The 12,489-nt window shown below is 36.5% G+C and overlaps 1 protein-coding gene across 15 annotated transcripts in view; it reads right to left on the bottom strand.

Moving 5' to 3' along the window:
• Window positions 1-12,489, bottom strand: part of TBC1D5 (TBC1 domain family member 5) — a 431,389-nt gene that overhangs the window by 67,024 nt on the left and 351,876 nt on the right. For all 15 annotated transcript variants that reach the window (XM_006770168.2, XM_015568088.1, XM_015568082.1 and 12 more), the window contains one exon: window positions 2,478-2,563. In XM_006770168.2, coding sequence (XP_006770231.1) covers window positions 2,478-2,563 — 86 coding nt within the window. The remainder of the gene's footprint in view (window positions 1-2,477; window positions 2,564-12,489) is intronic.

Raw genomic sequence — 12,489 nt, 5'->3', positions numbered from 1 at the left:
GGTGGGTGGGAAGAGGAATCCAAGCACAGAGAAAAGCAAGCTCAAAGCTCCCAAAGTAGGGAGATGCTTGTGTGCTTGAGGAATAGTAAGGAGGCCTGTGTGGCTGGAGGCAATAAGCAACAGGAAGAGTGGTGGCAGCAAAAGGGTTTGGAGATATGGTAGGAGGCTGGATCATTAGGGCTTGTTTCACTGAAAATGTTTTGGTGAGTCACTGAGGGCTGGAGCAGTGGAATGTTATGATCTGACTTACACTAATCTGGTGCCATGTGAGCTGCGAGTCCCGGCCTGCGAGAAGTGCTCCGTGCACCTCCTGGTGACTGGTTGTTTGGTGGTTCCGCAGTTACCGTGTCATGACCACAGGCCTTTTATGATATAGATGATACTATAGTTTGCCAGTTACTTCCAATACAAATATTTTCCAACTTTTCTATTTGCGTTGGATTCAGTTTATTTTATTTTTCACATATTTACTTAAAACTAATTGCATGTAAAATCCACCAGTTATTCCCTTTGTGGCTTCTATTACTTTTAAGCTTAAAAAGCCTTTCAGTAACCAGGGGCCAGATAGATACTTGTATTTTGAGTGCATGTTGACTCATTTGGAATTTATTTTAGTATGTGGTAAGATTACAAGTTGATACCTTCTTAAAAGATTTATCATGAACTCTTTCTTCCCTTGCTCACTGGTCTGTGATGTCTTCTTCACATAGTATGTTTTATTTGGTTCAATTTCAATCTTAAGCTTTGAAATTACAACAGAGATGATGAAAAACCTTCTTTCCAATTGTCAAAATAATATGCTTTGTATAAGATTCTCAATGTGCTCACAAGGAAATACATAAAACAAAATCAACATTCTTCAGAAGAAAAATGCAGGGACAAAAAGCTAATAAAAGAAAGATAAAACATGAAGGGGAGAAAATAAAGGGCACAGTCCATTTCCTTTTTGAAAAAAAAGTACATGTTGAAAAATGTAAAACAAGAATACACGTATACATACAACAAATATGTTAAGTACCTTCCCAATGTTAGGCATTGCCCTAGATGCCATTAAGTGGTAAGGATAGGGGCTTAGATTTTAGTAGGGAAGTTGGGGACCGAGCCCATAACCTGGGCCTGTGCCCTGACTGGGAATCGAACTATGACCTTCTGGTTCATAGGTTGATGTCAACCACTGAGCCACACCAGCGGGGCTATATTGTTCTTTTAAACATAACAAAACTAATACTTGACATAACATAACAAAAGGAAATACAAGAGACCAGACTGTAAGATACCTGAGGACAGGGGTTTTTGTCAGGTTTGCTCACTGCGTATCTCCAATGCCTAGCATAATGAGAGTCTGGAACTCATTAAAAATTTGTTAAATAAAAGGAACAAAGCGACTATAGGGAATAGCCTTTTATTGGCGAAATAAGAGTCAGATGAAATGAACATTCAGAAAAGGGCTTCAGAGAAGCCTCATGGGCTATAAAACTGGTCTCATAATTACATTGCATTGTACGTCAAAATCAAGGATGGGTAATTTAAAAGTAACATTACACTAACACAGTGTTCAAAATACAATGTTAAATTTAGCCACTTCCTTGTAAACTTCTTGTCATCACTCTGACTATGAGTTTCTATGTGGCAGGAATTACGTCTTCTTTTCAACTCTCCAAGTAAGAGGAGAACACGCTGTGTGTGCATCCTACATGGTATATATTTACGCTGTTGGAGGCCTACTGAAGAAATGCTAGCACACAGGCAAAGTACTCAAGGAAGAAAGTGGGGACAACTTGGCAGCATTTATCATTACTAACACTTCAGTCTCCTAGAGTAAACTTTGAAATTACATTCTAATTTCAGATGGTTCTGGTTTGACAAGTTAACCCTTGAGACATCTGAGTACAGTATTATGAAAGAACAAAACTGTTCATCAACCCTTTATGCCACTGTTAATTTCTTTTAAAAGTAGGATCTTAATGTTTTTTAATTCCTACAGTGACCCTTAAAATTTCTATGTCTGTAATCACGAATGCACACACAAGATGCATTTATAAGCTTATTGTGTAGTTCCAAAGACAGTTGGGAAAATCAATTTTAATTTTGTTACTGAAATAATTTAAAAATATATTATAGAACTGCCTCTTTTCAATCAACAGCAAGGATCTAGAAAAAGATTATACAAGTAGGCACACTTTATTTAGGTTTATTAGTGTTAGAAAAATGAAGTTGCCTAACTTCAAACTGAAATAAGTCCTCTTATATTTAGTTTTTCATCTCACCACTGGCATCAATGTATATTACTTTCTTATGTCTTTAAAGAAACTCAGATTAAAAAACTTGGCTCATTTATTTAACAAGATTCATTATATGCATTAACAACTGAGATGCCCCAAACTAGAAAATTATTTTCAGAAAATGTGCAATATTTCCTGATGATCTCCGAGAATATCTTTGTGACTTAAAACTTTAATCAAAGAAAGAGGACTTACCGGCTTTTATTCATAAGGTCTGCTCCCCGTGCTTTGTAATAATCTAAATTTGGATGGAATTGATAAGTCACTGGTCTTGGATTTCTCTATAGGAAAGAAAAAGAATAAATTAAAATGTATATAGCTGATTAAATTATACATTAACATATGAAAGGATAAAATCATTGTTTTTATATTCAGAAAAAAATACATAAAATAATGAAGTTTAATAATTAGTGTGCTTGCGTTTTGCTTTTATTGTTGAAGTTTTGCCTTAACTGATCTTAGTCCTGACTAAAGACTGAAATTGTTTTAATAGATTTTTTCTTTTAAAAGTTTTTTTAATTGATTTTTTTAGAGAAAGGAAGGGGGAGAGTAGAGAGCAAGAGAGCAAAAGAGCGAGAGACAGAGGAGAGAAACATCGATCAGCTGCTTCTCCCATGCTCCCTGACCAGGGAGCGAACTCACAACCTTTTGGTGTATGGGACAACACTCCAATCAGCTAAGCCATACCAGCCAAGGCTGGTATGTTTTTCTTTCCTTGTCTCATAGTTCACACAAATTTCTTCCTGTTAGATTTATTTTTTTATGATTTTGATTAATTCATTATGACTTTCCAAAACACAATAAGTTAAAATTACAACAAAACTGAAAAATTATATGAGATTTAACAGGAACACAATCTATGCTAATGGACTAAGAGATACAAAGTGTCAAGAAAGCTGCATTTTGGAGAAAGATCTTTTTTGATACCCAGAATACTAAATTTGCCCACTAGATGGCACACCGAGTCTTTCTTCTCCTAAAGTGAATAAACTATTTCAAGAATTCAGCAATTCTTTTAAAGTTAGCAATTTCTATGACATCTATTTTTATAAACGAGTTTAATAAGTACCCATGTGGTGGAAATATTAGCAGAGTACCATCACGATACAAAAGCAAAATGACCAACAAGCATACATTTATATAAAAGAAGCAATACACTGTCCTTTCTGGTATTTAATATTATTTATAATCAATATAGAAATGTCCTTGAATCATAGATCGGGTGTGTCTAAATATTTTGCTATTAATTTAATGTGTCTATTATTTAAATGTATCCAGTTCCTCATAGACACAAAATTTAAAAAGTTTAATTTTTCTTAAAAATTCACCTAGTTTATAAAAATGTAACATGTTAATAAAGCATTACTTAAATACCATCATCTCCAAAATGTTAAATCACATATTTTTATTTAAAGTTTAAAAATCCTTATAAATAAATGTGTTCCAATGTTCACCTGAGCATATAATTCAAGTTAATACTTAGGATTTTGAACCAGAAGATGCCTTGTCCTTTAAGAGATTTAACTAGGCATAGAAAGGTTGCATTTTATCTTAATAAAAAATTACCAATTTGTTTTGATATCAATCCTTGGAGACAAAATCCTGAGGCACTGATGCCTGCGTGTAGGTGGAGGTATGTAATTGCTAAGGTTAAACAGTTTGAAATTCATCAAGCTAACAAGCTGCATCTTAACGGCCATGATGGACCTTTTCTTTTTTTGCTGAAAAGAGAATATTTGCACAGCTCAACCCTTTCATAGCTCCTCCAAGTCAGCCCTAATCATCTAACAAAAACGACAATCCCTTGATTTAGCTCCAGCTCCTACGCCACTGGTTTGGTATTCAGCACACAGTTCTAAAATAATCAAATCTGAATTGCCTTGATGAAGATAACGGATGCTTGCTTCCATGGCTACCATACCATTAAGTCTAACAGTGCAACTTCTCTCTCTCAAGGAATCACATAGGTTTCCTTGCCGTAGCTGATGACAACCTGGACCCAATATAATGGGAAAATAAAATAGAGGCTGAAGCTACTGGCAGATTGTTAGTGCATTCATGACTTATTTCAAAAATTAACTTCCGCAGGACCATCACTCATGACTAATTTTGTTCTTTATTTTCAGTACCTGGAAATACATTTTGTTTTGACTAATATAAAGTACTTTTCTTCTCTGACTTCCAACAAACTAACAAAGGATTATGTTACTTTTTGCTAGAAAACAATGAAAGAGGGGATTGCACAGAACAATTTCTTGAAACATCTTTATAAGAAATGATAAGCAATTCAAGACCGAAGTGCTGATCTATCTAAGCACTTAAAGCCATTATTAGGAATAATGATCTAACTTGAACACATGAGTGAGGCTCAAGTATTGCTTTCACGGAGGCCTATTTAAATTCCTGGGAGACTTACTAGTATCAAAGGAAGAGGCAGTTTAAAGTACCACTATATTGGGACTTAAAAAAAAAAAAAAGAAATCAAAAGAGGATGTTGAAAAACAGCATTTCAAATGTAGAAAATAAAATCAGAGGTTCCAGTTAAAAGTTACTCAATAGAGTTTTCTGTCTGAGATGATGATGCTGTTACTAAGGCATTAAGAATGTAGACAGATAGATGGTCTAAGCGAGCACTGCCCAATAGAAAGACAATGCAGGTCAGGAACACAAGCTTCATATTTAAAATTACCTAGCAACCATATTAAAAAGAGAAAAAAGAAATGAGTGAATTTAAATGTAACAATATATTTTATTTAATTCAGTATATCTAAAATATTGTCATTTTAACATGTAATCGTTATAAAAATTATTGCGCCATTTCAGATCCTTTCTTTTGCACAAAGTCTTTGAAATCCAGTGTATATTTTATATTTATAGCACATTTCAATTTGAACTCGTCACACTTCAAGTGCTCATTTTACATGTGGCTTGTGGCTTGCAATGGACAGGACAGACTAAATGACTGACATGTGTAAACCAATGTGTGGCTATCAAAATCAATATATGCATATAGACATGAATAAAAAGGGTACAAATACTTTTGACACTAAGATTCAGTACTGACAATACTTCAACATACCTACAGTTCTTCTCTTTTAATTAAATTAGCTTAATCTCTTCTAAATAAGGTCTTAGAAAGTCAGAAAACTTGGAACAATATATTCTCACACAGCTACTGTGTACCAAAATACAATGGTTTCCTTAGGGGAATGAGATCAAATGAGCAGAATTCTAACTTTATGCAACTGTAACATTTTAAAAGTAAAGAGAAATTTGTTTTTCTTATTTTGAAGGATATTTTCCAAAGAGAATTTTATAGAACTAAAACAGTTCTGACTTATTTTTTAAAGACCTAGAATTTCCTCTAAAATATAGGAGCCACTAGAATTCTCTGCTCTACTCTGCACTGGAAGTTTGCAGATCAGCCTACAACCCCCACACCCATCCACCCCCGCCACCCTTCCCCCCCTGGTGCAACTCTGTATGTAAGAAAGAGCAGACTGCGGAACTTCTCATTGTGCAGAACACGTGATGTCAACAACTTTAATATTATGCTTTTGCCTGGATTGGAACAATCCATACTTAATTAAAACCCATTTTCAATTTCAACTATTATAAGCTTTTCTAAACCAATGTACATTTAAAAAATCCTTTTGTTTCAGTGAATTTTTCTTTGATAGAAAGATGGCAAAATGGTAATCCTACCTTAGGTCTGTGCACAGAGAAATGCCAATTATGCCCCAAGATCTGGGGAGTCTATGTAACCATACATGAAGATATGAAATCACAAATCCAGTCTACCTTGGCTTACCACTCCTTTCCTAGATCAACCCAGATGGACTGGAAATGAACCTACAAGATTGCAGCTGGTTAACTTCCCAAGTACCATTCCAGTCTTCTCTGCTTCTCTGTTAACAAGCTGGTGGAGGAGCTCTCCTTGAAGCTGTGCATTCAGCGTTTTATTTTATGGTAATCCTAAAGGCCCGGTGCACTACATTCATGCACTCGGGGGGCAGGAAGGGCTGCCCCCCTTCCTGCGCCCTCTCGCAGTCTGGGAGCCCTCGGGAATGTCTGAGTGATGGCTTAGGCCTGCTCCCGCCACTGCTGCTGTGTTCACCAGCTGTGAGCCTGGCTCAGGGCTTCTCGCTGAGTTGGTGCTCTCCCTGTGGGAGGGCACTGACCATCAGGGGGCAGTTTCCATGTTGAGCATCTGCCCCCTGGTGGTCAGTGTGCGTCCTAGTGACCAGTCGTTCTGCAATTTGGTCAATTTGCATATTGCCCTTTTATTACATAGGATAAGAAGAATGCTGAAATTTCCACCCATGGCATGGACAGGCTGCATTTTTGGGAAGCATCTTAAAGCTTTGTGAACAAAATGACTTCTAGAGAGTGCTAGAAACAAGTGTCCTAGAGGGAATTATATGGAAAAACAAAAGAAAAGAAAGACCATGCTGTATTTCTGAATTTCTAAAACACTTTTGTTAATTTGGCAAGATCACAAAATCAATTTACAAATAGTACTGAAATGATAGCATTCAATGTAAGGAATAAAACTTATTGACAGCTATCTAATCTCGCTGGTACAGTAAATGTTCTTCACTTCTAGTCTATGCTATGATAGTAAACTTGCTCCTTACTGTCATTTCAGGTAAAACACACACTCTGTCCCTTGCTGCTGGGTGTGACTTTTGATGGTGGACAACTCCTCTCTGCTCTACTCTGCACTGGAAGTCTGAGATGAGCACATAAGACCCCCCCCCCCCCGCCACACACACACACACACACACACACACACACACACACTGGTTCTATTTTAGTATTTTAAGCTCAAATTCAGCTTGTTGTAGTAGAATACAAATATTTAAATGCTAACACATACTAACTACACGATACTACAAGTAGTACAATTAACTAAAAGATGGTACATGCAATTTTCCTTGTTCTAAGCCTGGTGAAATCAAGCACATCCAACAAAGGGCATTACAAACAATACTTTCCAGATTGATCCCCTAACTCCTGACCCTCCCTTGTAGATGACTGCCTCCTTTTGAATCGTCATATGGAACTCCAGAAGGAAGTTCATCTAAAGTGCTCATTCTGTTTTGAACAGCACGGACCCTTTCAAACGGCTGGCTATGTATACACACAGGTAGAACGGGAAAGAGCCAAAGAAAAGCAATTCCAGTGATCCCGGCTCTGATTTATGAGTGTGCCAGAAGGAGTTAAAGAAGAGTTAAAGTTATATGTTAAAACAAAGAGACGAGGTAAACATAGCTCGCCCATCTGCTTTAAAGGCCCAGGATGCCTGGTGGGGGAGGCAGGGGATCAGGAGTCTGTGAGCCTCCTGCTCAGATCCCTGCTCCACCCACTACTAGCTGAAGAGCCACTGAGAGGAGTCAGTTACTCTCCCATCTCCAGTTTCCTCATATGCAAAACGGCAGTAAGGATGAAATGAGACAATGAACGCTCAGTGTACAGCACGGTGCTGGGCACTGGATGCAAATGAATGAGATGGAAGCTATGATTACTTTCTGATACCACCGAGCACTGACAAACAGACCTTTATTTTGAGAGATCTGACAGTTTAATAACTTAAAACCTATAACATTTAGGAAGAGAAGGTGATGTTTCATACCTCTGATAATCATTCTTAAATTTAGGATTGATTCTTCTAAACAATACATTTAAAAAGCAAAAACACATAGGAAAATATATCATGCACACTGGATCTCATATGGAAGGAAGGCTGTCTTATTTCTGAGTATATACATTTATAAATTTTTAAAAAATTGTAAAACCATACTATCCCATTACTGCACATTTGCTTGCCAGCTCATGTGATTACAATAATTAAAGTGATTTTCTGCAATATGTCCAAATTATTATCATTTTTATAGTTTATTGGTCACGATTCTTACATTAAATTAAAATGATACAGTTCCTGTAGCACTTAATAGAAAATATTGATTTAGATTTACAATATTGTGTATGTTTGGCATGAAGGAAAGAAAATATTTGACAAATGAAGAATTACTCAGTTTTCTTTCCCCTAATATTTTGCTACCAACCCTTAATTTTTAGCATGCCAGAATAGGAAAAGGGGAAAAATATGGCTCAGAAGGCGAAACGGCACTGTAAAAACACGTCGAACGTTTCTCTTTGATGAAAAATGAGACTCTTATTTTAGTGAATATGTTATTGCCTCAATGCTGGGGGAAAAGCAACCGTCATTAGAAAAACGAATTGCTCAGCTGTTTATAAGCAAAAAGCTCTGGGGGAATTTCTCAGGACCCCAAAGGCAAAGCATTACAGGGTTATGCAAACATATGTTGCAGGTGTTTTAGGGGAGACAGGTGGGCAAGCCTCCGCCATGGAAGAGGAGTTAGTTTAATACGCTGTAACGGGAACGAGATAACCTGAATGCATCCAAGTGCAGTGATGCCGCGGCACCAGCGCGCTGAGCAGGAGAGCAAAACTCTCCCGAAAATAATTACCTTGTTAGTGCCAAGCTAACGGAAATTTTCCCATCTTATAGTTTTATAGAAAACAAACACTGCCAATTACTTTTAAAAAAAACACACCAAAAAACTAAAGGTATTTTAAACCTGGAACAAAGAACAGCCTGAAATAGCGATAATTATCCAGAAAAGATAAGGATGAAGTATTGTTGCTTTTATTTAAACAAATATTCCTAAGGAGACAGTTTGTTGTAATATCCCCTGTTTGGTTGACTAGGCAACATTAGATTTATCATAATTCTCCTAAAGCCTAAGATATTTCTATATTAAAATGCTAATTTTGTCTTTTCTTTTGCCTGTAATTAAAGCTGGGGAAATTTGTGATCTGATATTCTCTGATTGCTAGAGGGTCCACAAAGGTCTCACCATCACTGTTCCTTATTGCCACACACTGCCCTCTTCATTAAAATTAGATACAGGGACACAGTGGATCAAAAGGCAGACATTATAATCTTAAATGCTCACAAAGCTCCCATTTTAAAATATACACAAAATAACTGGTATTATCTGGATATTGCTGTCAAACCTAGACTTGTATTTTATTTCCTTCCTCATTGATCTGAGTTGGTTTTGTTTTTATATTATTCCTGTTATTGAGAAAATACTTATTTACTATACATATTTATGTATAACAGTATATTGATCCATACCTTCCTTATCTAAACCAGTTTTAAACAACCCATACCATGAATTAAATGCCAAATACTTAGTGTTAAAAAAGCTCAGAAAACATCAGATATGGAAAATTAAAACCTAGCTTGGTTTTTTTATAATATTCCAAAATCCAAAATGTGGATACAAATTATTCATCAAGTGAACACAGATCTTCACACACACACAAAAAATCTCTGTAGCAAGGTTGTAAATTAGAATATTATTTCAGTACCAGGTTTAAAATGACCTTCGGTATAGTAATAATTCCCATTTTGACAAGAAGTATATAGCAATTGGCAGAAAAATTCAAGTATTTCAATTTTTGCATCTACAGATTAAAAAAAAACACTTTAAAGGCCTATAAGAAGTTTTTTAAAAAGCAAAAGATTGTTAAATGGGTACAGACCCAGACAAAACCTCTGAAGCCACGCCAGCCTCATTTTACATACCGCATAAGCCCAATTCCCTGAAGTGACATCTCCCTCTCTACCCTGGCAAGCCGAGATCTCAGATGGCAGAGAAGCATTTTAAACCACCTGTGCGTTATGCTCGACTGTAGCTTCACACAATAAATAGACACCAACAGAGAAATAAAATTCTTTTCCTTTTCCTAATGTATTTATATTATTGAACTTAGCATGCAGGAGGATGCCAGATGAACATGCCCCTCAATATATGGGAAGTAATTTAGGCCAATACATTTTCTTTGTTACTAATGCTGGTCCTAGAACACTCCTTTTAGATAGTTGGTTAGCTCTTTTCAGCATTACTGAACTCTTCACCCTTTTCCTTCCTGGAATGTGAGCAGATGGGAAGGGGAAGCCTTACTTTATAGAAATCTAGGAAACCCATTTGTCTTTTCCTAGGACTGGTTCCCAACTCCCAATAATATAAAGGTAAAAGGAAAGAGGTGATCACAAAAACTGTTCCTAAATACTCCAATTTGATATACAAATTATGTTGTAATTTTTTTATTGTTGGAAATGTTAAAAATAAGTTTAAACAAAATGTCACCAAAATAGAAGCAACTGAAAAAATTGTTTTAGGATATCTGCATCACCAAGAATAAGTCTATGTGACCCCATGGGACGCAGAATCCTGGTTTGAAGAACTTAGCCCCATCTTCCTTCCTTTCATTACCTGCTTTCGTAACTGCCAAGGCAACAAATACTAAGCTGCTGCACACTGAGGCCTGGCAAAAGGAAACCATGCACAGTCACACTTCCAATGCAATTTTCGGAGTAATTCCAATAAAACATCTTGGAATTAAAAATTCATTTATTACATAAATACACTCTTACTAAGGTCATACACTTACACTGTGTGTTGATTTTTGTGTGTGGTGCTTTCTAGCATAACAATGAAGTATCAATACTGAACTTTTGAAATATCTAAGTGAAGAGAGAAATGCGAAAACAAACATAAATAACACACCCATTTTCTTGAGTGAGATCACTGAGAAGATGGATGCTGCCTTCCTTGATTTTTTAATTCTAGATTTCATATATCATTGTTAAAAAGAACACTGATATCAGGTGTTTTATTTCTCTAAAGCTTAGGTAGTGCTATAAAAATTTTTCTTTTTGATCAATAACTCTTAAAAACTGATTTTAGTCAGAGAGAGAGGGAGGGAGAGAGGGAGGGAGGGAGAGAGAGAGAGAGAGAGAGAGAGAGAGAGGGAGAGAGAGAGAGAAACATTAATGTGAGAGAGAAACTCAGTTGGTTGCCTCCTGTACATGCTCTGACCAAGGTTGGAACCTGCAACTGGGTCAAGTGCCCTGACTGGGAATCGAACCCATCACCTTTCAGTGTGTGGGATGATGCTTCCACCAACTGAGGCACCTGGCCAGGGCTTTACTCAGTAACTTAAAAACAAAGCCCCCTGAATATCTGGTGTTAACAACTGGCACATGAATTGCATGCTGCTCATATAATATCTACATTAGGTGGCCTTAATCTTTTTGTGCCACAGACTACTCTGCTTCCTGTGAAGACTTTGGCCTCCTTTTTCAGAATAATGTGTTTAAATGCACAAAATAAAATACATTGGGTTATAAAGAAAACAAATTATACCGAAATAGAGCAATCAAAATATTGAACAAATTTCTAATGGTGATATGTGCTTTTTTATTAATGTATTAAATAAGATATAGTGGCTGGTATAATCATTACTATAATTTAGCAGTAGTGATGAATGTAAAAATGGTATTTCAAGATATCTTCATCAACTCTAATGTGATATAAAATATCTGTGATTGCTATTAGTGGAAATGTTTCAGGTGCTGCTGATAATATTGCAGTTTGTTGCTTTCATCCATCTTTGATATAAATATTAAATTTTAGTAAGGGTTTAGTGAAAATAAAGATGTAAATGTTACCCATCCAAGTTTTTAGGGCTCTCCCCCCACTCAAATTCCATTCATAGATCTCTGGGGGCCTTTTATCAGAAACCTGAAAGGTGGTTTTGGATAACAATTTTCCTCTTAGGAAGGTAGACTTTTATAGGTACCACTGTCCTAGTTTATTAACCCATTTGCTGTATAAATGTGCACAGGGGTGATAGTCAAAATATAAAGCAACTGCTCTAGCACAGACAGGTACCAGTCAGGGCTGACAGGACCCAGGAGGAAATGCCGGAAGAGCTCCCACTGTGCCAGGCTGACCCTCAGATGCTGGATTTCTTTACATACTGATACAGAAGTACCTGTTAAGGCTTTGGCCTACGTAGCCTCCAGTACCTTATCTGAATGAATGAGAAGTGCAGCCAGAAATGCTTCAAGAAAATAACTCTCTTCTAAGAAGTCATTTTTTTTTTTTGTAAGAATCAAATCAGTTGAAATCCAGGATCTATCTGGTTGGAACTTTGAAGGAGTGAGAAGAAAGGGGGCTGCATACTTTGTAGTGATTCAGAAAGAAGAATGAGAAGGTGATAAAAAATCATCACATCTAGGTTAACACATTGCGGACCAGTAGTTTTATTGCTAGCTTTACCCAGCGGCCAGATAAGTTTCTAATGAACGAGTTCAAAAAACGTT

This window comes from Myotis davidii, unplaced genomic scaffold (assembly GCF_000327345.1).
Source record: "Myotis davidii unplaced genomic scaffold, ASM32734v1 scaffold962, whole genome shotgun sequence".
Lineage (NCBI taxonomy): Eukaryota > Metazoa > Chordata > Mammalia > Chiroptera > Vespertilionidae > Myotis > Myotis davidii.
Note: the sequence above shows the minus strand (reverse complement) of the source record. Positions and strands in the feature narration are given on the sequence as shown.